Source organism: Macaca nemestrina, chromosome 12, assembly GCF_043159975.1.
Source record: "Macaca nemestrina isolate mMacNem1 chromosome 12, mMacNem.hap1, whole genome shotgun sequence".
Classification (NCBI taxonomy): domain Eukaryota; kingdom Metazoa; phylum Chordata; class Mammalia; order Primates; family Cercopithecidae; genus Macaca; species Macaca nemestrina.
In genome coordinates, this window is record NC_092136.1 from 69,527,668 (window position 1) to 69,554,933 (window position 27,266).

A 27,266-nucleotide genomic window follows, 5' to 3' on the forward strand; every position below is an offset into this window, starting at 1 on the left:
AGGCATTTAAAAAATTCTGTAGCTTCCTGATACGCAGAACCTACCTCAGTTGCAAGGTTAAACTTTTTCATGCCTTATTGTCTTTTCAAATGTATATACCAGCCAACACCAGCCAAGAAGACTTTGACATTTTTCTTACCCTTGATAACTTTAATACAAATTTCTTTGGCTTTCAGCCTCACAAGAATGCTGTTGCCTATACTTATTTTTTTATTAGTTGACATCTCATTAATCCACAAGTTTAGCCTCTTTTTCCTTCATTAAAGAACCTAAACTTCAACAAATTTAAAGAGCAAAATGGCTTTTATTAATGAGCTGTGAAACATACAGCATCCCATTTAAAAACAGGAAGATGGCTGGCAAAGTGGCTCGTTCCTATAATCCCTGCACTTTGGGAAGCTGAGGTGGGTAAATCACTTGAGGCCAGGAGCTCGAGACCAGCCTGGCCAACATGGCAAAAACCCATCTCTACAAAAAATAAAAAATTAGCACACCTGTAGTCCCAGCTAGTCAGGATGCTGAGGCAGAGACTCGCTTGAAACCCAAAGGTGGAGTTTGCAGTGAACCAAGATCACACCACTGCACTCCAGCCTGGGCAACAGAGCAAGACTCCAACTCAAAAAAAAGAAAAGAAAAGAAGTAAAAGGAGCTCCATTGGATAGGACATAACCGTTCTTTTTGCAAACCAGGTTGAGGGCTGAGCTGGAACAAGGAAATAGAATAACACAAAATGAAAATTGGTCAATATTAAGTTACTTTTACTTTCTTCCTAAGAGTAAAAGCAGAGGGTATTTCTTAATCATACCAGCACAGATTGACCTTTCTCTGATTGTTTCCTGTGACTATCTTAGTTTTTAGGAAAAACTGGTCTGTTTGGGAATTTCTGTGATTCTTTAGAGTTTCCATTTGATTACATGGTACCTAGCACAAGTGACTCCATTTTGGGTTGGTCTGTTGAGACTTAGTGCAGGAGCTCACTTCAAAACAATGACTTCTCGTAAATTTTATTTAAAACGTATTTTTCCGCACCTTTATCACACACCATAAATGCTATTGAAGCATTTTCCAAAGTGATATCATATATAGCTAGATAAACTTCCTTCTTTTTTTTTTTTTTTTTTTTTTTTTGAGACGGAGTCTTGCTCTGTAGCCCAGGCAGGAGTGCAGTGGCACCATCTCAGCTCACTGCAAGCTCCGCCTCCCGGATTCACGCCATTCTCCTGCCTCAGCCTCCCGAGTAGCTGGGACTACAGGCGCCTGCCACCGCGCCCGGCTAATTTTTTGTATTTTTAGTAGAGACGGGGTTTCACCGAGTTAGCCAGGATGGTCTCGATCTCCTGACCTTGTGATCAGCCCGCCTCGGCCTCCCAAAGTGCTGGGATTACAGGCGTGAGCCACTGCTCCCGGCCTACTTCCTTCTTTTTTAAAGGAAACTGTATTGTTGTTCATCAGCTTTGAACTCACAACCAAGAGCACTATAACTCATTTTTGGGTGAAGCTTATCTAGCAAAGTTATTTTCTCCATAAGGCACAAGATGACCTCCTTGCACTTAGAAAACCTTGATAGCACTTCAGCATTATACTTTAGGGCCATTTAAACATTGGGATCATCAATAAGAAGCCAAACATGAGAAAAAGGTTGCACTAAATAAAAAAGGACACTTGTTAATAGCATAAAAGCTGAAACTAGAAATCATTGCTTCCTTGTTCAACCTCAGCTGAAAATTATATTTTGATGTATTTCATATAATTAATTTCTATAACATTTATTCTAAAGAATCATGACAGAAATCAAGTATATATCACAACAAAAAGCTTGGATTATGCAATAAACTCGTAAAGTCTAATATGTTTTAAATACTTAATATAAATATGAAAATTATGAAATAAAATTAAACCTAATGTTAATGTAACATAATTGATGCTAGTGTTTTAATATTTTTCTATATTAAAAATAAAAAGGATTATTTAAAACAAAGAACTGAGACATCATCTTTCTTTTCTCAATATATACATATGATCATTTTAAGAACCAACAATTCTGATATTCAAGCAATCCTGCTGAGAGACAGTCCCCAGAGACAGTTGAGGAACCAGTGCTTCCTCCTTCTTAACTGTCCTCTTATTAAGGTACTAGCTCTAAAGAGTTACCCACTAAAGCTTCTTTCTCTGACACCATGGGGAGGCCATCACCACCCCAAGATCTTGGGGCCTTAGACACCTGGAAACTCTCTATACCTGAGCTGATTTGGAAGAACTCTCTATACCTGAGCTGTAAGTCATAAAACAACTGGCAGCTCCTTCTGGCAGGGTGGGTTTTCATCCTGATGTGTACGGGACCACTAGTGAGGTAAAGCGGTGCTCATTTCCACTTTGATGTCATCAACTAGACCTGCAATAGGCCGATGGAAGGTTTCAGGGCTCTATTCAGAGCAGACAGACTCTGAAAAACAGGCTTGTGTAAGATTCCTTGAGTCAGCTGCTACCATTTGGGCTTGTGGACTTGGAAGAGGGTGCATCTATATCACAAGCAGTGGTATCTCTACTTTGTTATGAGTTGGGACCAGACTGTAACTTTCATTTAGGATATGTTTGAGTAAGGGCTTTTCTACTTAGTTAAGTGCATCAAATGAAGGCTGATGACAAAAATAATGGAAGTGTAGATGTATCAGCCCGATATTCTTTAGAAATCCATTATATTAGGGCAATGTCTCCTGCAGCTGAAAGCACTCTGCAGCGCATTATGTCATTTTATATTTACAAACACTGTGGGGTATACATCTTCTAAGGTTCAACGTAAAGATCACAAACTTTGTACTTATACTGGGGTTCTAATTCCAGCTCCATAAATTCATGGTAGAATAGCTTTGAGCAAACTAATTGAAAATTCTTAGTTTATTTTCTTATTCGTGTCATAAATATGATTACCTACCCAAAATTTTCCTTAAGGGATAATGTCAACAATGCAACTAACATAGTGGTTAGTAGCAATTCATGTTGTTTTACATTATTTTTGTGAAGAGATGCATACAGGATGTAAGATTTAGCCGGAGACATCATAATCCATTATATTATTCCTCCTCAAAAGCATATGTGACTTTCCTCTCCTTCATTCCCTCATTTTCTCCATTATGTAGTTAAACTAGGAATAAAATGATGACAATTAAATTTGGTTGGAGACTGATTCCTGAGTATGTCTCAAAACTTAATATGATAATCAGAAAATTGTTAATACAATACAGTGTTTGGTATTAGTGTAGACTATAATAAATTCATACTGATTCAAAGTAATTTCAAACCAGTTGTCTTCAATTTATATTGAAACAATTTACCAGAAAATAATTATATTTCCTTACATTTCCCTTTCCTGTTTTTCTTTATTAATTCAGTGGAACAACAAATAAATACGTGGAAAGACATTATTTCTGTCAAATAAAAATTTTCAATATTATAAGGAAGATAAGTATGCAGAAATATAGAATACAATGTGACAAAATAAAGATGGGTAAGCGCAAATATCACAGGGACACTAAGGAGAGGTGTTAAAGATGGCTTGAGGCAGTTAGAAAAATAAACTCAGAGGATTTGATATGTGTGTAGAGTTTTCTACAATTCTGATTACAATTATTAAGGGTTTTATTTTAATTTTATTTTTTTAGGTTAAGATCTCACTCTGTCTCCCAGACTGCAGTGCAAGTGGTGCAAACATAGCTGATTGTAGCCTCGAACTCCTGTGCTTCAGTGATTCTCCCATCTTGGCTTTTGAGTAGCTGCAACTAAAGGTGCGTGCCACCATACTCAGCTTATTAAGGTATTTTATGTGTGAAAAAGATTATGAAGAACAAAGACACAGGGTGATCACTTTCATAAATTGAGTAGGTGACCCGTTCCCTATGCAGAGAGATATGGGGAAAGGTATTTCGAATGCTTAGAAAATTTTTTGAATATTTTACAAGAAAAGGGAGTCCGTATCTTACTTGTAAACTCCTGGTTTGTATTTTTTAAATAAATACAGTGGTAACATTGCATTGTTCATATATTTACATTACACACTCTAAATAATACATACATACATTGAATACATTCACTGTTAAATAAGTCAAACCAGTTAGATATCTAAATTGTACTCTATGCTCATTTCCATTTATCACTCGTTTTCCACTCCTACTAAATTGGGTATTTATTGTTTTAGGTTGTTTCTTGAGTTTAAGAAATTTTCAGTACAAATGCGATTAAATTAAATGCATACATAAAGGTTTAATTAATGAAAGCAATTACATTTCTGCTCATTTTTATTTAAATATCTTTTATATCTGTTTATATAATGCCATATTAATGTTAAGTGCTGCTGAGTATAGCATAATACAAAAGTACCACATATCTTTTAACAACAATTTTTTATTTTATTTTTACTTTACATGTAATAATTGTATATATTTCTAAAATACAGAATGCTATTTTGATACATGTTTACAATGTGTGATGATCAAGTTAGAATATTCATCATCTTGGATTAGAGACTTAAATGTTAGACCTAATACCATAAAAAGCCTAGAGGAAAACCTAGGTAGTACCATTCAGGACATAGGCATGGGCAAAGACTTCATGTCTAAAACACCAAAAGCAACGGCAGCAAAAGCCAAAATTGACAAATGGGATCTCATTAAACTAAAGAGCTTCTGCACAGCAAAAGAAACTACCATCAGAGTGAACAGGCAACCTAAAGAATGGGAGAAAATTTTTGCAATCTACTCATCTGACAAAGGGCTAATATCCAGAACCTACAAAGAACTCAAACAAATTTACAAGAAAAAAACAAACAGCCCCATCAAAAAGTGGGCAAAGGATATGAACAGACATTTCTCAAAAGAAGACATTCATACAGTCTGTTGGCTGTATGAAAAAATGCTCATCATCACTGGCCATCAGAGAAATGCAAATCAAAACCACAATGAGATACCATCTCACACCAGTTAGAATGGCGATCATTAAAAAGTCAGGAAACAACAGGTGCTGGAGAGGATGTGGAGAAATAGGAACACTTTTACACTGTTGGTGGGATTGTAAACTAGTTCAACCATTATGGAAAACAGTATGGCGATTCCTCAAGGATCTAGAACTAGATGTACCATATGACCCAGCCATCCCATTACTGGGTATATACACAAAGGATTATAAATTATGCTGCTATAAAGACACATGCACACGTATGTTCATTGCAGCACTATTCACAACAGCAAAGACTTGGAATCAACCCAAATGTCCATCAGTGACAGACTGGATTAAGAAAATGTGGCACATGTACACCATGGAATACTATGCAGCCATAAAAAAGGATGAGTTTGTGTCCTTTGTAGGGACATGGATGCAGCTGGAAACCATCATTCTTAGCAAACTATCACAGGAACAGAAAACCAAACACCGCATGTTCTCACTCATAGGTGGGAACTGAACAATGAGATCACTTGGACTCAGGAAGGGGAACATCACACACCGGGGCCTATCATGGGGAGGGGGGAGGGGGGAGGGATTGCATTGGGAGTTATACCTGATGTAAATGACGAGTTGATGGGTGCTGACAAGTTGATGGGTGCAACACAGCAACATGGCACAAGTATACATATGTAACAAACCTGCACGTTATGCACGTGTACCCTAGAACTTAAAGTATAATAATAATTAAAAAAATAAAATTAAAAAAAAGAATATTCATCATCTCAAATATTTATTACTTGTCTTGAGAACATTTGAAATCCTATTTTCTAGCTTTTCAAACAGTAAGTTATTGTTAACTATATTGACCCTACAGTGCTATACAACACTAGTACGTTTTCCTCTTATACAGTTGTAATTTTGTATCCATTAACAAGCCTCTCTTTATCCTTCCCTTTCCCATATCTTTCCCAGCCGGTAATAACCATAATTCTATTCTCTGCTTATATGAGGTCTTTTTTTATTATTTGGCTACCACATGAGTGAGAACATATAGTATTAATTTTTCTGTGCCTGACTTATAATGTCCTCCAGGTTCATCAATAATACCACAATGACAGAATTTTATTGTTTTTTATGACTGAATAATATTCCATTGTGTATGCATACCACATTTTTATTATCCCTCCATCTGTTGATGGAAATTTAGGTTAATCCCATATCTTGATTATTGTGAATAGTGCTGCAAGAAACATGATTGTGCAGATGCCTTTTCCACGCAGTGATTTTATTTTCTTTGAATAAATAACTACTAGTGGAACTGCTGGATCATATGGTGGTTCTAGTTTTAGTTTTTTGATAAACACTTGTACTCTTTTCCATAATGGCTGTACTAACTTACATTCCTACAAACATTGTGTAAGAGTTCCCTTTCCTCCACATTCTTGCCCGCATTCATTATGTTTTGTCTTTTTGGCAATTGCCATTCTAACAGGGTGAAATTATAGCTCATTGTAATTTTGATTTGCACTTATCTGATGATTAGTGGTGTTGAACATTTTTTTCATATACTTGTTGGTCATTTGTATGTCTTCTTTTGAGAAATGTCTATTCAGACATTTTGCCCATTTTTAAATCAGACTATTTTTTTCCTGTTAACTTGTTTGACTTCCTTATATATTCTGGATGTTAGTCCCTTGTTGGATGAATAGTTTGCAAATAATTCCTCCCATCCTACAAGTTTTCTCTTCATCCTGGCGATTGCTTCCCTTGCTGTGCAGAAGCTTTTTAGTTTTATTCCCATTTGCCTATTTTAGTTTTGTTACCTGTGTTTTTGTACTCTTAGCCATAAAATCTTTGGCGAGACCAATGTTCTGAAGGATTCCTCCTATGTTTTACTCTTGTAGTTGTATGGTTTCAAGTGTTATACTTAAACCTTTAATTCATTTTTAGTTAATTTTTGTATTTGGTGGGAGATAAAGGTCTACTCTTTTTATTATGCATATGGATATCCGGGTTTTTTTCCAGCATCATTTATTGAAGAGGGTGTCCTTTCCCCAGTGTTTGTTCTTGACATCATTGTGGAAAATAAGTTGGCTATAAATACATGGATTTATTTCTGGGTTATCTATTCTGTTCCATTGGCCAATGGATTTGTTTTCATGCTAGTACCATGCTGCTTTTGCTACCATAACTTTGTAGATTATTTTGAAGCCAGGTAGTCTAATGTCTCCAGTTTTGTTCCTTTTTCTCAGTGATGTCTTGACTTTTTAGGGCCTTCTGTGATTCCGCACGGATTTTATTTTTTAAATTTCTGTGAATAACATCATTGATGTTTTGATAGGAATTGAATTGAATCTGTAGATTGTTATGGGTATTTTGTTCATTTTACTAATAATAATTCTTCCAATTCCTGAGCATAAGATGGCCTTCCATTTTTTTCTTGTCTGTCCTATTCATTTTTTTTCATCAGTGTTTTGTAACAGATGTTGAATTTTACGAAATGCTTTTCCTGTGTCTGTTGAGATAATCACAGGGTTTTTTTCCCCTTATTCTCTTGACTTGATGAATCATATTAATTGGTCTGCTTATGTTGAACCATTTTTACATCCTTAGGATAAATACCACTTGATCATGGTGTATTATCTTTTGATGTGCTATTGGATTCCATTTGATAGTATTTTGTTGAGGACTTTTATATCTACATTCTTCAAGGATATTGCTTTGTTTTCTTTTTGTTGCTGTCGTGTGATTGTTTGGTTTTGGAATCATAATAATGCTGGCTTCATTGAATGATTACAAAGAACTCCTTCTTATTTTTTGGAATAATTTGAGAAGAAATGATGTTCTTTAGAAGTTTGGAATAATTTTGCAGAAAAGCCATTGGTCCTGGCTTTTCTTTGTTGGATCTTTTTATTACTGATTCAGTGTTGTTACTAGTTACTGGTCACTTCAGGTTTTCTTTATCCTCCTGGTTCAGTCTTAATTGGTTATATTTGTACAGTAGTTTATTCGTTTTCTTAAGATTTTCCCATTTGTTGGTATACAGTTATTTATAATAGTCTCTAAAGATTATTTTTATTTCTGTGTTACTAGTTGCAGTATTTCCTATTTTTGATTCTGAGTTTATTTGTTAGGGTCTTCTTTCTTTCTTTCTTAGTCTAACTAATGGATTGCCTATTTTGTTAATTTTTTTCAAATAAACAATTTTTGTTTCATTTAATTTTGTATTTGTTATGTCTCTTTTGTTTAGTTCTGCTATAATATTTATTATTTATTTTCATCTACTAATTTTTCATTTTGTTTGGTCTTACTTTTCTAGATCTTGAGGTGCATGATTAGGCTGCTTATTTGAAATCTTTCTATTTTTTGATGTGGGTGTATATTGCTATAAACTTCCCTCTTAAAACTGCTTTTGCTATAACCCATAGGTTTTGGTTTATTGGTCCATTTTCTATTCTATATATGTTCTATTATATATTCTATTTTTATATATATTCATATTCTATTTTTATTTATTCTCAGAAAATTTTTAATTTCATTCTTAATTTCTTTGTGTAACCAATGGTCTTTCAGGTGCATGTTGTCTAATTTTCATGTATTTGTACAGTTTCCAAAGTTTCTTTTTATTAATTTCTAGTTTTATTCCATTATGATATAAGTAAATGCTTGGTATCTACTTGTCTATATAACTTAATATGGTTTTAATTTTTAAAATAATTATTGAGACTTGTGTTGTCACCTAATGTATGGTCTATGCTGTGATATGCTCCATGTGCTGAAGAAAATATGTATTTTACTTCTACTGGATGAAATATTCCGTACATTTGGTTTAAGTTCATTGTTGCTTTGTTGATTTCTGTCTAGATGATCTCTCCATTCCTGACAGTAGGTTACTGAAATCCCCAACTATTATTACATTGCTGTCTATATCTCTATTTAGCTTTAGTAATATTTCCTTTATATATCTGGATGCTCTGGTGTTGAATATATATATTTGTTATATTTCCTTACTCAATTGGTCTTCTTATTATAATATAAATACCTTCTTTGTCTCTTATATGCTTTTTGACTAAAATCTATTCTGTCAGGTACTGCCACATATTACTGGTTTTGTTTGTGAGGAATATCTTTTTCCATCTCTTCACTTTCAGTTTATCTGTGTACTTAAGTAAAGTAAGTTTCTTGTAACCAGCATAGCGGGGTTTTACTTTTTATCCATTTTATATTTTTTTGGCAGGGGTGGAATTTAGATCACTCTCATTCAAGGTTGTTATTGATAGGTGAGGGCTTACTTCAGTAATTTTGTTGTTTCTGATTGTTTTTATAACCTTTGTTTCTTTCTTCATTTCTTACTGTTTAACTTGGCAGTTCGCTGGTTTTCAGGCCTAATAATGTTTGCTTATTTTCTCATTCTCATTTGTATGTTTGCTCTACCATTGATTTTTATACTTTCGTATGTTTTCATGTTGGTAGATATCATCATTTTACTTCCAGATTCAGTACTCCTCTGAGTATTTCTTACAGGACTTGCCCAGAGATAAATTTTCTAAGATTTTGCTTGGAAAAATAATGTCTTCCTGAGACATTTCTGAAGGATAGATTTGCCGAGCGATTAGCTTGCTTTTTTTACTTCCGTCACTTCAAGTATGCCATTCCATTCTCTCCTTGCCTGTAAAGTTTCTCCTGAAGAAATCTGCTAAGAATCTAGGAGATTCCCTTATATTTGACTTGACGTTTTTGTCCCTCTCTCTCTTTTGAATTATCACTTTAACTATTATTTTATTTCTGAACATTTTGAGTGATTAAATATTTATTATACCATGGGCAGTTTTCCAGTGAGAATCACTGTATATATTTCTATATACATATGTAAAAATATTACCTAAGAAATCAATTACTTTTGCCAGAAATATGATTTTTAATAATAATAATGGTTACTACAAATCTTTCTCTAAAAGTTGTGCCAATTCACACTCCTACCATTTATTTTTAAGAGTTTCTTTTTAACTCAAACTTCACTATTGCTATAATCAATCTTGATATATATATGTGTATATATACATATGCATATATATATATATATATATATATATATATAATTTCTTTTTCTTTTTTTCTTCTTTATTTTTTTTAGACGGAGTCTTGCTCTGTCCCCCAGGCTGGAGTCTAAGCTCCTCCTCCCGGGTTCACGTCATTCTCCTACCTCAGCCTCCTGAGTTGCTGGGACTATAGGCGCCCGCCACCACCCTCCTCTAATTTTTTTGTATTTTTTTTAGTAGAGATGGGGTTTCACCGTGTTAGCCAGGATGGTCTCTAACTCCTGACCTCGTGAACCGCCCGCCTCGGCCACCCAAAGTACTGGAATTACAGGTGTAAGCCACCGCGCCCGGCCAATCTTGGTATTTTATTTGTTAAATACAACATATAATTTGTGTCATATTCATTTTAATTTTTAATTTCCTGATTGCAAGTGAGAATAAGACCTATTTTAAGTATTTGGACATTTGCATTAATATCATTGTTGATTTTTTCTTTACCTAAATTCTCTACCTATTTCCCATTGGGGAAATGTATCTACGTTATGTAAAGGAAAGGTTAAGTAGAAAGAGTGAGGGTGAAAGTGAATGAGGTATATGAGAATGCTGACAGAAACACAAATGTAGATAAAAGCACACAAAGGGTTTTTTAGAGAAAAAGGGGGAAATACGTTAAAGTGCATTCGCCCAAGGAGTATATATAAATCTAATTTTAATTAGAACAGGGTAACATGGAGAAAGTCTGGTTATGTTAATTTTCTTTTTTCAGGTAAGGGTTCTTTTGCTTTGTGTAAGTGCATTGGAGAAGGGTTAACTAATAGGAGAAAGTCTTTAATTTGGGCAAGCTTCTTTATGGAATTTAAAAATGGTGAGGGGGAGAGCTTTCAAGAAGTAGTCATATTCAAATTAATGGTGATTGTATTTTCCAGTATTATATACAGAATCATTCCCATTCTCTGTATTTTCACAAGTAGAGACTATCACTTAATTATGGCAATTCATCCTTTTAATGGCATATGGGGGTTCCAGAATCAGTGTCTGAACTAGAAACTAGGTTTATCACTTACCAGTTATATAACCTTATACAAGTTACTTAAACTCTCCTTATCTAAAAAGGTGAATAAAATTTATATGAGTTAATACATAAAATGTTCTCAGGAAAATACTTGAGTCATAATCAGTGACTGACTAACTTAGAAATGCTACTTATTCTATTATTACATAAATTTTTAATAATCTTATTTTTCTACACTCCTGTTTTCTCCAGTATATGTCTTAATTCAGAAATAATATTCCTTAGACTTTCCAAAGCTCCCTTGACACATGTAGCTGTTTTTATGTTTAAAAGGGAATATCTATCCCTATAGACACTGAAAGTCAAATAGCCAAATTAAGCAATAACTTTGGGTATGAAATTTCAAACATAGATTAAGAAGCTAACTTAAGTTTCATAATTTCAATTCAACACTGAAGTCCAGTCTGCTATACATATTCCAAACCAGACTGCATTGTACTCTGACTTAAGGGTTATTTTTCCTGATCCTAGAGACCCTATAATCTACAGATATCTATAATAGTAAAGAGAGTGTCTGATGAACATTATCAATTGTGTTTCTAAAAAGAAAAAAACAAAACAAACACATAAAACAAAAGAACTGGCTATTCGAGGATGAAGATGGTTTTCAAAATGGTGTTCTAGCAGTGCCCTTTTTGTGGTAGAGTAACTCTGTAATAATATATGACTCTGTCCAATAATTAAATAATTTCTATCTAAATGTTTTATAGACATTATAATTTCTCCATGGCCTACAGTTCCCTGTACTTTAACTTTCTTAACCCACCAGATTTCAAAGTGTATTAACTTTTTTGTTTTTGAGGAAAAATTTATGAAGAGAAAGTAAAAACATTTGACCCTTGTTATGTCACCATACAATAAAACCGATGCACATCCATCAACCTTTATTTTTATTGGCATTCCTGGATTGGAAGCTGCAAACATCTGGATCTCCATCCCCTTTTGTGTGGTTTACCTGTTGGCCCTACTGGTAAACTGCTCTCTTCTCTTTATCATCAAGACAGAGCCCAGCTTCCATGAGCCAATGTACCTCTTCCTCTGCATGCTGGCTGTAGCTGATCTTGTTGTGTGTTCTACACCTGTGCCCAAAATTCTCAGTCTCTTCTGGTTCCATGATGGAGAGATTCGCTTTGAAGCCTGCCTCACTCAAGTGTTCCTGATTCACGCTTGCTCCACCATGGAATCTGGCTTCTTCCTGGCCATGGCTTTTGACAAATATGTGGCCATTTGTAATCCATTAAGACATTCAGTTATTCTGACACATGCTGTAATTGGGAGAATGAGCCTAAGCTGTTGTACTCAGGGGCATAGCACCTCTCAGTCCTCACCCTTTCCTACTACGCTGGCTTCCCTACTGCAGAACCCATATCATTTCTCACACCTACTGTGAGTTCATGGCCCTCATCAGGATTGACTGTGCTGAGACAAAATTCCGCAGAGCCTACATCCTCATTGTTGCCTTCCTTACTGGGGGAGTGGACTTTATATTGATCATTTGTCCTTACGTCCTCATACTCCACACTGTCTTCCAGCTCCCATCCAAAGATGCCAGGCTCAAATCTTTGGGCACCTGTGGCTCCCATGTCTGTGTCATCTTGGCATCCTATACTCCAGCCTTCTTCTCTTTTCTCACCCACAGGTTTGGGCACCATGTGGCTTCCCATTTTCACATAATTGTGGCCAACACCTATCTTCTTGTCCCACCCATGATGAACCCCATTATCTATGGGGTAAGAACCAAAAGGATTCGAGACAGGTTCCTTAAAGTTTTCAGTTTTTCAAAGCCTCTAAGTAAATAATTTTTGTTGGTGAGAAATATCTGAACAAAACATTGTATTATCTTAGAATGTAACGTCTTTCTATTAAGGCCCTCTTTTAATAATGAGAAAACTAAGATTTTTCTGTGGAAAGTAACTTATTCAAACATAATTGTAAGTTTAAACAGATACAATATAGATTTTCTATGCACTTCAGAAATATTTACCAAGTAGTGGGATTACTTGATATTTGAATCTTGTCAGACTGTTTAAAATTAATAATTTGAATAATATGACTGTCAAACTGTGTATTTCCAAGTTTCAACTGGCATAACTATCTGAATCTTGCCATTATAGAAGATATCAATCTGAACATATTTGGAAACCGGATTGATAAAAGAAGAGGAGGGTTTGGGTCATGGGGCAGAGGAAAGGAAAAAAAAAAAGAAGAGGAGGCTATGGGAAATTCTGACTTTGAACTGTGTCTTTTTTGGGACTATTTTGACAACACTTTGGAGTTTATTCTAAAATGCAGCAATTATTTTTCAGTGTATTCCTACATCGTTTCCCCTTCCCCCTTTTTAAGGAAATCTTACTTTATTATTAACTCTTTCTGATATATGATGACTAAATATGATGATTAAACTTGCTTAACAAAATGTGTGATGAATTTTATTCATTTTTCATGTGTCAATAAAAATGTCTTAATGTTTTCAACTGATAAAAGCCTAGTGTCCCTCCCTGAAATCTTAAACATTTAAAACACTGAGATCATATGTTTTATATATAATAAAAAATATTCAGTTTGAGCTTATTAGCAACATTTGGCCACTTAAATTATATGACTCTACATATTTTATATTCTCATGATATTTTCTTCATCTAAAAAGATTATTCTGTATTCACTATTCTGGGTACAGATATGTCAAAAATTTTCAAAAGGAAGAAGCATTTGGTTTTTTTTTTGGTTTTTGGTTTTTTTTTTTTTGAGACAGAGCCTCGATCTGTCATCCAGGCTGGAGTGCAGTGGCGAGATCTCGGCTCACTGCAAGCTCTGCCTCTTGGGTTCACGCCATTCTCCTACCTCAGCCTCCCAAATAGCTGGGACTACAGGCGCCGGCCATCACGGCCGGCTAATTTTTGGTATTTTTAGTAGAGACGGGGTTTCACCTTGTTAGCCAGGGTGGTCTCGATCTCCTGACCTCATGATTCGCCCGCCTCGGCCTTGCAAAGTACCGGGATTTCGGGACCGGTCAAACTATTTAATATAATGCCTATTATCCTTCCTTGTGATGTCCAGAATGGTATTGTTCATTTCAATCCTGACAGGCTGTTTAGCTAAGATATATAAAGGTTATGACAATCATTATCTTGAGACAGATGTATTCTAAGTAGAACTGTTTATCAAAGTGTTATTTTCTCAAAATAAACCAAACAAAGCAAAAAATTCATGGAGAATCATTAGAGGCAGTAAGAAGAAGAAGGAGGAGGAGGAGAGACGTTTAAAATCAACATGATGTATAATCATAGATTTTTGGTTGACCATGTATGTCTTATCATAAGATTTACTTTTTTTGTTTGTTTGCCACAGTTCATCCTTCTTGACTGAAGTTCTTTCTTTCTCAAGTACACAATTCAGCGCTTTCTTGAGAGTCTTTTGGTGCTAAGTTCTCTGTTATATGTTCATCTAAAGATTTCATTATTTTACCCTCATTCCTGAAGGATATTTTTCTAGCTACATAATTCTACTTTCCAGTTATTACATTCTTTTAGTCTTTTGAAGTCATTTTCCATAATCTTCTAAAATCTATTTTTGCTTTTAATCAGTGTGTGGTGGGCCAAATTACCATGAATTTGTAGGTAATTATGCGTTCTCTGTGATCATTATTAAATCTTGATGCTTTTTTTGGTATATATAGTTTCACGTGGGTAAATCTTACAGGCATTAGAGTAAGTGGTACAACACCGACAGAACTCTACATACTGTGTGGGAGTTTGTTCATGTGAAACTAGAGAAAGAAAAACCGAAATGGGGGTAGTGTTCTGTCACTTGTGTTGTTAACGCTCTCTAGGTAACCTGTATATGCAGCTAAAATTGAGCAAATTAAGGCACAGAGAAGTTATTAATAGTTGACCACTAGAAAAATATTTTAGTCAAGTTCTTCACCCCTCAAGCTAAAAATTATGTAGAGAATAAATATTATTAAACAGGTCCACAGCTCTTTACTGTACATTCTGTATGCATAATCAGTTAACCCTCACAATATTTTTGGGGTTAATTATCATAAAAATCCAGATAACAGGCCGGGAGCAGTGGCTCACACCTGTAATCCCAGCACTTTGGGAGGCTAAGGTGGACAGATCACGAGGTCAGATCGAGACCACAGTGAAATCCCGTCTCTACTAAAAATACAAAACAGCCAGGCGCGGTGGCGCGAGCCTGTAGTCCCAGCAACTCGGAAGGCTGAGGCAGGAGAATGGCCTGAACCCAGGAGGCAGAGCTTGCAGTGAGCTGAGATCGCGCCACTGCCTCCAGCCTGGGCAACAGAGTGAGACTCCATCTCAAAAAAAAAAAAAAAAAAAAGAAAAGAAAAGAAATCCAGCTAATAAATAGCTCAGCACACTCATATTTGTTGGGTTACTGAATAGAGAACCTGGGATTTGAAGTCTATCTCTAAAGAAATAACTTTTCTGTAATCTCGCAACTATTTTATATACAACTGAATGTCATTGAATGGGGCTTTCAGGAACACAGCTTCTCACAGACTCAAGTGTCAAATTTGTGACTACCGCTCATACCATTCTCCATGACCACCTTCACTTTAGTTAGATTCATTTAGTCAGTGTTTAATTACTAACCAGAAGTCGCTGGAAATACAATTATACTTAGGGCAACGTTTGTAATCACTTGCAGTGTCTCAGTGGTGGACACATAAAATGTAACCTCTCAATTTCTGAAGAGATTGAGATAAAATAAAATAATGAAGGATGAATTCCAGATATAATATTTCTTAGTGATTAAAATTATTGTAAAGGACTTTGTTTGGCTTGAGAGCCAGTGAACACTGTAACTAACCCCCAGAGTTAGGCATATATTTCTCATGAGAATGGGAAGACTTACCACGTGGCAGAGTGTGAGGAAACACATATAACTTCTTTAGAAAGCCTTACTACCAAAAGAGTGTGTGTGTTTGAGGGGAGGGGTGCTTAATTAAATTTACTCAGTTTGTGCTTGCCAAATTTGCAAGTCTACTACCTTTCTCATTATTCTTATCATTCTCCCTAGCACATAGTGAATCAGCATATATAGAAAGGATGGGATTTATAACTTGAACATGAAGAGTGGGGAGAGGCCGGGCGCGGTGGCTCTAGCCTGTAATCCCAGCACTTTGGGAGGCCGAGACGGGCGGATCACGAGGTCAGGAGATCGAGACCATCCTGGCTAACACGGTGAAACCCCGTCTCTAATAAAAAATACAAAAAAAAAAAAAAAACTAGCCGGGCGAGGTGGCGGGTGCCTGTAGTCCCAGCTACTCGGGAGGCTGAGGCAGGAGAATGGCGTGAACCCAGGAGGCGGAGCTTGCAGTGAGCCGAGATCTGGCCATTGCACTCCAGCCTGGGTGACACAGCAAGACTCCGTCTCAAAAAAAAAAAAAAAAAGAGTGGGGAGAAACATTTTGCTCCAGTAGTTTGATAAAGTTGATTCAGATACATAAATATTTCAGTATAACATATAACATTTATACAGTGCTGACATTCCTCTAGTCCATTCTGAATTTTTAGATCCCTTAACCTCAATAATTCCTCCTGCAAACTGACAAGATTTCTAATATTGATATACTTATTTTACAAATAAGAAAACAGAGACTCACCAAAATTAGTTGATTTTTCCAGTCACAGAGATGGTAAAGTTGGAGCCAGGATTTGAACCTAAGGGGTGTGACACTAGATTTACACTCTTACCCACTATACTGTATAGAAATAGTAATAGTTCCTGAATACAAGACATCAGGAATATCAGGTAAGTAAAAACAAAGTTTGCTGTGATTTAGGCCAAGTCAGAGGTGTGTGTGTGTGTGTATGTGTGTGTAGAGGTATACAGGTAGTGCCGTTCAGCTTTGGGTTGGCCAATTCTGGATGCAACTACCTCTCTTTCTAAAGGTGATCCTAGCATTTCCTTTTTGCAATCAACTGATTATTATTAATCAACTTTCAACTTTCTGGAGTGATAGTTCTCAAATTTAGAATGCTTGAAGTCTCTGAAAAATAGAGATTGCTTGAGTGTACTCTAAGGCAATCAGATTCAAAAGTTCTGTGGTGATTTCCATAACATCTGCTTTTCAACAATCATCGTAATATTTATGATTCAGTGGTTCACAGCCCATCCTTGGAAAAATAGTTATAGGGAGTTACCAATGGATATAGATGCCCTTCCACTTAAATGCTACAGCATGCTTTAAAATTTCTACAAGGGCTTCTTGTTTTTATCTAGCATGTATACATTGGAAGACCATTGCTCTCAAAACCTTATGACCAAAAAGAAGTGTACAATAAAAAAAGAAAAAAACTCGCAATTTTCTTGGACTGATCAAATAGTTAAAATCACAGAGCAACCAACTAATTCTAACCTAAAGAAAGATAGGCAACTTCAAGAAAGGATGGAACATGACCCCTAGCTTATTAGGGGCAGATGTCAGATTCTACACAAGCCAGTAAAAAGGGTTTACTAAAAGTTTAAAGCAAATTCCTCAAAGTGAAGTGTAGACTTCTGTGATAATATGAAACGAGGGAATTCATTCCCACTCATGTCGTCCTCCCTAGGCTTCTACCAAGTAATGGTGAGAAAGACTGGAGGCAGGACTGCCTGAAAAAGGCTTCCTCATGGAACAGACCTGGTAAAGGGGAATAGCAACCACAGAAGGATGGGAATCACACTTCACCCAGTTCCTTCTTTCTCCTCTTCCCTGAGGAGCGAATGCCTTCAGCCACCAGGGGAACAGAACATGTGAAGACCATTGCTGCTTATAGGAGCAGAAATAAATTCTATAACCACAGCATGAATCAGGATCAGCTGGAATCTCCTGCAGCTTAGGGAGGGGCAGAATCACTCACCTAGAACTTTTCACCTCCAAGACCAGGAACATGGTGCCAGCCTAAGATTAAGGCTGAACCAATACAACAGAATAAATGGATAGGTAAACGATGAGTTCAATCTCACAGTTGGGGTGCAGGAAAAGTCTATAATTACATAATTATAATGTGTAATTATAATGCCTATAAATACACAGTGCAACTGATTGTTTTTTTCATAGATTTTCTAGTCCAGGGTATAATGTTAATTAATACGTATCTCCCCTAAGAATGTTTGACATTATATTTTCCATCGTAATAACAATAAGTAGGTTTTTTTTTCTAAAGTGCACCCTACAGAATATGTGTCATGGGACGGCCTAAGAAGGGCACTCTGACACCAATCTTGATTGAAAGTTTCAAATGAGTATTTGAAGATTAAAAACTCTGAGAGGTCCTGCAATAAATATATTGCTAGAATGTTAGAATTTTCCAAATTTCATAAGTACATTTTCCCTTAAATCTTTTATCCATAATGTCAATAATGTCACATGTACCTGGATAGCACTGAATTATATCACATGGAACTAAACTTTCATTAAAAAAAAAAAACAAAAAACAGTAACAACAACAAAAAAACACTTAGGTAGTGATAGACCTAGAACATACTTGAACTTTTGACATTCCATAAAAGTGAAACTTCTCTAAGGGATGGCAAAAAAAGGACACATAAACAATATTGTTTGGAAAAGAACAGTTTGTTTTCAAAGAACTATCAGTAAGTTAGATTTTATAAAAACTTGCCCACCAAGTAAAAAAATACAGCATGTCTTCTTTTTTTTCCCCCAAATAAAAAAGACTGCAAATTTACTAAGATTTCAAAATTTCTGCTATTCTCTTTATGGTAGAAGACCTCCATGGCTATCATGTTAACAGTATCAATTTTATACCTTCCAACATTATTATGGCAAAGTCAAAAATAACATTATTTTTAATAGTCCAGGTATATGGAAAATCCCCCAATGTTTCTTGTATAGAACCAGCACTAATCGAGAAGGCTCGATATTTTTGTTTAAACTCAGCATATAAATGGCTTTATAGTGTTTTGTTTGTTTGCTTGTTTCTGGTATTTCGTTCAAGTTTGCTTTAAACTGACAATGATCATGCTATGCTCAGTCATAAAGGATGCGGGACAAAGTGTTCATATTCTTTCATATTAGGAATCTGAATCATTTGCAAACAATGGAATATCAGAAAACATTTTTATTTATCCATTTGACATGAGCTTAACTTTCCATTTGTGGGGAGCACCTGCCAAACGATTTCCATTTTCAGTCCTTCCCTAAGATGGTCTTAAATACTTTCCAAATATTCTGTTTTTATTTTGAACATAGAAAATTAGTGCCACTTTCATTGTAAATATGATTATTTATGATATTGATAAATAATCTGATATTTATAAATGAGCTATGTTTTATTTATTGGAAAACATTTTCAGCACTTGTGCTCTAATCTGTTTTGTTCTGACACCATAAATTACAGGGTTGAGAGCAGGTGGAATGACTACATAGAAATTAGCCAGAAGGATGTGGATAAAGCGAGGTATATTCTCACCAAACCTATGGGTCATGAATGAGAAAAATGCAGGGGTATAGAAAGTCAACATGACATACACATGAGAACCACAGGTGCTGAGTGCCTTGAGTCGTGCATCATGTGAAGAAAGTCAAAATACAGCATGAAGGATCTGTACATAGGAAATGACAATTGCTATGATGTCAAAGACCAGGATAGAGATGGTACATAAGCCATAGATGACGTTGACCCTGATGCTGGCACAAGACAAGCGGGCAATGCCCATGTGCTCACAGTAAGTGTGAGGAATAATTTGGTGTCCACAAAATGGAAGCCTTAGGATGAGTAGAGCAAAGGGTAAGGCAAAGGCTAACGGTCTCAGAAGGATGGCCAGTGCCATAACTGACACCACCTTGTTTGTCAGCACCAACGTGTAGCGAAGAGGGTCACAGATGGCCACATAGCGATCATAGGCCATGGCCACAAGCACAGCTGATTCCATGCCAGTGCACAGGTGGATGAAGAACATCTGGGTAAGGCATCCTTCAAAGGAGATTTCTCTCGGGGTAAACCAGAAGATGCCAAGCATTTTAGGGATGGTGGATGTAGACAGACCCAGATCAATAGACAACAGAATGGCCAAGAAGTAGAACATGGGCTGATGGAGATTACTCTCAGTCTGAATCATAAAAAGCATGGTGATATTCCCAAGGACAGCTGTCAGGAACACAACAAAGAAAGGAAATCCAATCCAGAGATGCATACTTTCCAGCCCAGGAATTCCCAGAAGAAGGAAAGAGTAGGGATGAAATAGAGTGGTATTCATTGAGGCTGTTCTTCTGGGAACTTTTTATACTAAAATATATCATAGACTGAATGTCTGTCATTCATTGAGTTTGTCTTATCCTCGCTTAGTGCACAGAGAAAACAAATAAATCAGTGAAACTAATATCTATGATATTTCTGCATCATAGAGGCTTCAAAGTATGTACAATTTAATGGTAATATGTGGCCCAAAGATTTCAGTGTACTTCATTAGATCCATTCAAGTAAATTCAATATTTTAGTTCAACAAACAGTAATTATCTACCACATATGTACCAGATTATATGCTGAGACTGATCGCAAAAGATGAACTAAAGAATGTTTATTTTCTGATGCAACATAGTGGTTTAAATTTAGTGTTAGTAATTGTAACAGTTACGCAAATCAGCAATGTAAACTTATAAAATATTGGTGAGATAAAATTGTTCCCTTACTACTTTAGAAGCACAAAAGATTCTCCTGAAAATATTTTAACCTTATTTCATGGAAAAACTGTTTAATTCACAAATATACATGTTATGGACAAATAAGTAGATACATGATTTAAATATGACCAGACCCATTATAGTTCACATTTATGAGCCGAGCATAGGTAATCTACTCTTCGAAGAAACCACAAATGTATCGAACTGGAACAGTCTAAGATAATTTTGGATGTGTGCAGGTGTTTTATTGTTTAAGTCTGCAAGTCTTTCTCATTCCACAGTCAGCTTCCAATCTCTCCTTTCTTGCGGGTGCAAATATTATAGGAACCCTGCCTTGAGGTTTTATTATTGAAACCTCGTACTCTGGATAACCCTCTCAGGATAATCTTCTTACTCTGGATCTACTTAAGGTGGAATGAACATATCCCTCTTCATTTCAGATCTGGTGATTGTAAAGGTAAACTGAGGCTGGAGCCAAACCGGGAACGAAGACACAAGGCAAATGGCAGTGAGAATAGCTTTTATTAGGGCTTGCGGGCGAGGTTCCTCGGTCCAAAGGCGTGGGCCGAGGAAGTCGCGCTGAGGGAGGAGGGTAGGGGCTTTTTATAGCCAGAGAGGTAGGGAAGCTGGTTGTGCAAACAGGGCCTGGGGGGTCTTGAAACTACTAGGGCAGGAGTTGAGTAAGGGTCATGAGGAAGGGGTCTTTGGAAACTGTCAACCAAAACTGCTGTTTACAAACTTGTGGAATGCAGGTGAGCTGCAGGTCATGGGGGAGTGTGGTTGCCCAGCCGGAACTCTGACGCATGTAAGTCTGCGGGTGTGGACAAGAGTAAAGGGAGCCTTTAACAAAAGGCCTGCTACCCGGGGTAACGCCGCCATGCTGGATCTAGATTCCTGCCTAACAGTGATTAACCTTGCTATTTCGAATTGTCTTTCTGCTGACAACTGTCAAGAAAGAAACAGATTTACAAACATGCACACATACAAACATTAATGTTCAAGTTTATGAAACATCACAAAGTTGTCAGGCAAAGTGAGTTAATTTGTACACACCACTTCTTGATAGTGAGTCTAGTATTTGTTTTGCTATATTAAGTATTGCTATGATGTATCTCATCTTTATAAAACTGTGATCAAGCACACTGTGATCAAGAACTCTTTCTCTTTCACACACTAGTATGTGTGTGCATGTGCGTGTGCATGTGCATGTGCATGTGTGTGTCTTGGAAGGGTGCACTGCAGCTTGGGTCTTGGACAAATTTCTTAAGAAATCTTAGAAGGTAGAAATTGATCCAGGTATAGGAAGAAGAAAAGGAAATTGAGTTAAGATAATTATTCCAAAACAAGCAAATTGGGAAACAGAAGAGGAATAACTCAGAAAAAAATAACTATTTAGAAAACTATCCTAATTTCATCAGGGGTGACTATATGCAAGATGTGATGTTGTAATTGAGGAGATTGGTGAAAGAGATGTGACAAAATCCTATGTTCAGATTTCTTCTTTGTGAGTTTGGTTTAGCTAACTTAACAGGGCCCAGTATGTGAAAATGGAATAATGTTTAGAAACCAACACTAGGAATTGAGTTCATGTTTTGTTTCTCATTGCCATGTAATATTGAATAAATTATTTTTCTTCTCTGAGATTCCTTACCTAGCAAATGAGAGTAAACTTCCTGCATCACAAGAGCTTTACAAGCGATTTCTGACTCGAGATGGCTCATCAAAAAATTGTATTACAGTTATTGCTTATCCTATTGATAATGACAACGTAAAAAGCTGTAGTGAATTTGTTTATACAGCTTGTCAGGTTATCCTTTACATAATTTAGCAGACATTCAATCCTGATACTCACTTTATCTGCATATAAATATTTTGGTAGCATTTTTAATCCAGTGCAAATTATTATTCTTATCATTTGACATTTACACAAAAATTGCACCACACATTTGGAAATTGCACCACTGAAAAATGATTGGGACTACCTTTTGTCAGAGAAAGACAGCATGTAATTTGGTTGTGTTATACTGGAGAGGGATAATTTCTGAATGGTTTAAGGTAACTTCATTTATGGTTTTTTTCTCCATGTCAAACCTGGGCCTGTGCCGGGGCCATTTATCTAATCTTTAGATTAAGTTAGAAGGACTAAAGGAGAGAGAACAGTGAGAAATACACAGAAAACATGAAGAGAAGGAACTTTGATAGATCACTACATGGCTGTGAAGAGCTCAAGTGCATAGAATGGCAAAAGTATCAAAAGATGTAAGAGCTTCACACAGAGATTGTGTAAGATGTATAAGAAAGAATTGAAGGTAGTAGTTGCTCAAGTGTATATGAAATTATGCCAACACATTCTTACAGTAAGCTCCCTTATCCACTTCCCTCAATAAGAAGGTTTTCTTTTCTTTCCCCTATTTTATCACCTTCTGCTCTTTTCATTGTTCTCAGCCGCAGATCAGAAGCCATACTTCCAAAATGTTACTTACCAGCAGAGACACCTGCAGAAGTAAGAAAATCTCCCTTCACATTATTCTGAATTCCATTCGCTTAGGCGGGTGGTGTTTTGTACGGTGGTCACAACATCCAGAGTGAGATCTTTGCAACACCCTATATTGGAACACCCTAGAGATAATGGGACCTGCAGAGCTCTGAGCTTAGTATTAACCCTTTCCTGTGAAATTGAATGTTACTGGACATAGACAACCCATGTCCTGATTCTGAGACCAGATTCTGAAATATAAGATTATCTTATTTCCAAGGGTAAAATTAATATTTTTAAAATATATATTATTATTATTTTAAATCTTATAAACTCCTTAAATATTTTTAACAGTATTCCCAGTATCAGTTCTGCATTCTTTGTCCTGAACACCTCAAGGAGGGTGGGACTAGTCCATACACCATAATAAGTAGGCTAATGACCAAATTAAATCTATATATATCTTGTTACTATTGTGCACTACCTCTGGACTCCATACTTAGTATAATAGTGACATTACAAAGTAAATAATCATATCATAATGACTCAATATTTAGCATAACTACACTGTCTTAAAGTGAAGAGATGCATTCAATTTTGTAGACACTGAGAACTATCATGTCATTCCTCTGCAGGTTTCCCATGAGTAACGGAAAGCAGAGATGAAAATCCAGAGGTCAGAGACTAGCTATTTTGTTACTACTGATTGGTTATCTAAAATCACGTACAGTTTGCTTTATCCAATTAATCTCAATTTTGAAATCTGTAAAATGAGGAAATTTGTTAATCAGCTTTTGTCTCCTTTGTTCCTAACATCATATGAGTTTTTAATCCCATGTCACTGATGTGGAGACAGCAATAGAGAGGGAACGAGCTTGTGCAATGCTGCAGAGCTGAGTTTTCCAGGCTTCCATTTTAGAAGGTTTGTACATGAGTGATAGGGACTGATCTTGGTCACTGAAAAGGATGTCAGCTTCATAGTCCATTCACTGATGATTCAACAAATACACATTAATTATCGACTATTATCAGGCATTGTTTTAGGTGCTGTTCATATACTAACAAACAGAACTGATAAAATACCCTTTTCTACAGTAAGAGAAACAAGACAAGTGACCGAAGAAATAAAATAAGTCTTTCAACTTTATGTTGAAACGTAAAGTACAAAGTGGGAGTGGCTATGGTTATAGTAAGTGTTGGTAATTCTAAAGGAACATTGTCAGGGGAACTGATACTAAGAATATGACATTGAAGTAAAGGTTTCAGGGAGGTAAGAGAGCAAGCCATGTAGAATCTGGGAGAGGGTCAGGTGGAGTGTTCCAGGCAGAGAGAACAGCAAATGCAAAGACACTGAGGCTAAGGCACGAATGGTGTGGTCAAGAAAAAGCACAAGTGTTATAGCATCAAAATCTCTGAGATATAACCATATTGGAAATCCTTAGAAGTCCATAAACACATATTTCATTGTCATCATTCAATAGGTACACATGAAAGGAGATCCTCATATAGTGGCTAGCACTCAGGGCAGCCCATGGATAGTAGTTCAGTCAAGGAGCCGTATTTAAGTCAATTACTTGTTGTCTTGTTTGGTTACCTTTATTTTCTTAGAATAGCAAAAAAAGAAATGGTAACAACAACAACAAAAAACACATTGCCAGACTATTAATAGTTATATTTTTAAGCATTGGTTGATAATGCATAGGTATATTTGCATGACTTCTCATCCCTTCTTCTATTAAGCTATAGTAAGTACTACTGGGTATTTAAGGATCACAAATGTATAAAGAAAACAGAAAATGAGTGTTTTATTTTGTTTAAGTAGTTAGTCAAATCGGGTGAAGAGGAAACAACAACATACGCAAATAAAAAAAATGGGTGGATGGTTCCTTTTATGGCAGTTCATTATTTGCATACATTTAAAAATCTGTATCACACAGTAAGGTTTACTTGCAAGTAGTTGCAAATATTGCTTTAGTTCTCTCCTAAATTGAGCGTCATTGTGGAGATTCTAATTCTGATAATTATTATCACCATGTGGGTGACATCCTTTACTACCCTGTAAATCTGAAGGGTTACATGTTTGTTTAATTTTGGAAATTGTTAGTCATTTTTTCAAATATTTTCCCTCTTTATCAATAATTTTTCTGCAATTCATGATATATGCTTTTGAAAACATTTTTCCTCCAATTATGCACACTTTTTTCATTTTCTGATATTTATTCACTAGTAATAATTTCATATTTGCTTTTGTGATTGCTTATGTAACAGGATGTATGTGTATGTACTTGAACATAACATTGTGTAATTTTATGAAAAGAATTTTATGAAAATTGATGAGAGAAAATCTACTAATTATCTTTTTTTCCCAAATTTTTTTTAGAAATTAAATTATACAAGGGTCATATTAATTTCCTATTGCTACCATAATGAACTATCACAAATTTAGTGGCCTTAAACAACACAAATTTACTATCCTATAGTTCTGTAGGTTGCAATTTCAACACATGTCACTATGCTAAAAGCAATATCTTAGCAGGTTGCATTCTTTCCTGGGGGCTTTAGGGGAGAATCCACCTTCTTAACTTTTCCATCTTTTGGTGGCTGCCAGCATGTTTTGGTTCATGGCCTCCTTCTATCTTCAAGGCCTGCAATAGCCTGTGCAGTCTGTCTCACATAACATCCCTCTGACAATGACTCTTCTGCTGCCTCCTACTTCCACTTTGTAAGGATGTTTGTAATTACATTGAACATGCCTATATAATCTAGAATAACTTCCCTATCTTAAGAACAGATGATTATCAGCCATAACTCTATCTGCAACCTAAATTCCCCTTTATCTTTGGGGTTCAGTATTTTACCTGACGCATAGGTTGCTTTATTTTTTTTTTTAATTTGTTTACTTATGCTGTACCTCACATATAGTGTCTACAGTGCTTTTTTCCTTCTCCTCTTTTTTACATGTATATACAATTGACTTACTCATTTACATTAGAAATTCATTATCAACAATCCTTCTCTTGATACAACATGTATTTATCCTGAGAAGACTTTTATTAATATTTACGTTGGCATTTGTTGGTTTCTTCTAAGTTTTCTGGGACCTTTCCAAAATATAACAATTTAAAAATAATTTTCATCCTGGGGTTTTACTGGGCCATATATAAGTATAAGGTAAGAAATATAACTAGGAATCTTGATGGCCTGCACTGAAAGCTTTGCTATTTAAGATCTACACAACTTTGGGCTTTAATTAGGTTTTCAATTTTACAGTTCCTTCACGGAATAGAAGTAAAGACTCTTGATTTCTTAATTCGAGTTTTAATATTGTTTTCACATGCAGAGTTTCCATTTGAATCTTTAAAAGGGTTCTAGTTTTTTAACGAACACTTCAAATTTTATTTAATTTTCTTAAGTATATTTAATTGCAGTTATTATAAAACCTATTTGAAAACAGTATTATTTGATCTTCTATGTTTATTCCTGTTTAAGAAAAGACTGGTGTTATGACACATTTGTTTGATTCTTTCTCTGCTTGGTTATGCTAATGCAAGATACTTTGTGTAAAATAAGTTAGAAATATTAATAATTTAAGTCCAAGGATAATGTATATAACACTATTCTAACTTAGAAGATTTAGCTTTAGATTTACTTCTGGCAGGTGGCCATGGTCACTAACAATCTCAGATCTTAATTAAAACAGCATTTGAGATCGTTTGAACCTATGTCAGTCTCTCTGTGAATGCATCTATTTCTGGCTCACTCTGAACACTTAGGGAAGTTCCCTATGAGATCACCAAATGTCTGGGTAGTTTCTTGAATCTGCCTACTTCCAGTAACCATTTTAGTACCATATTCTTTTTATTCAATTCTACAATTTTAATATTCACATAGTGCCTTTATGCTGTTGAAAATTTACATAGTTGGAGCCTACTCACTCCCCATTGTGTATCTAAGCTCATCCGGCCAGCAGAGGTAGAATCAGATTTTCCTTGATTCTCTCCCACTTGAACCTCCCTTAGGAATTCTCAGTTTCTATGGAAATTCCCTGTACCTCTACCTGAGCAACTCACATTCCTTAGACCCACAGCTCTC

The 27,266-nt window shown here is 35.8% G+C and overlaps 1 protein-coding gene and 1 pseudogene across 1 annotated transcript; one reads left to right on the top strand and one right to left on the bottom strand.

The window, feature by feature from the left end:
• The first annotated feature begins 11,857 nt into the window (after window positions 1-11,857).
• Window positions 11,858-12,845, top strand: LOC139357690 (olfactory receptor 52D1-like; annotated as a pseudogene).
• Window positions 12,846-19,347: 6,502 nt separating this feature from the next.
• LOC105468638 (olfactory receptor 52E1-like) lies at window positions 19,348-20,289 on the bottom strand. Its single transcript, XM_011718833.2, is given in 1 exon segment — window positions 19,348-20,289. A coding segment is annotated over 1 exon segment (927 nt). The 5' UTR covers window positions 20,275-20,289.
• Window positions 20,290-27,266: the final 6,977 nt, after the last annotated feature.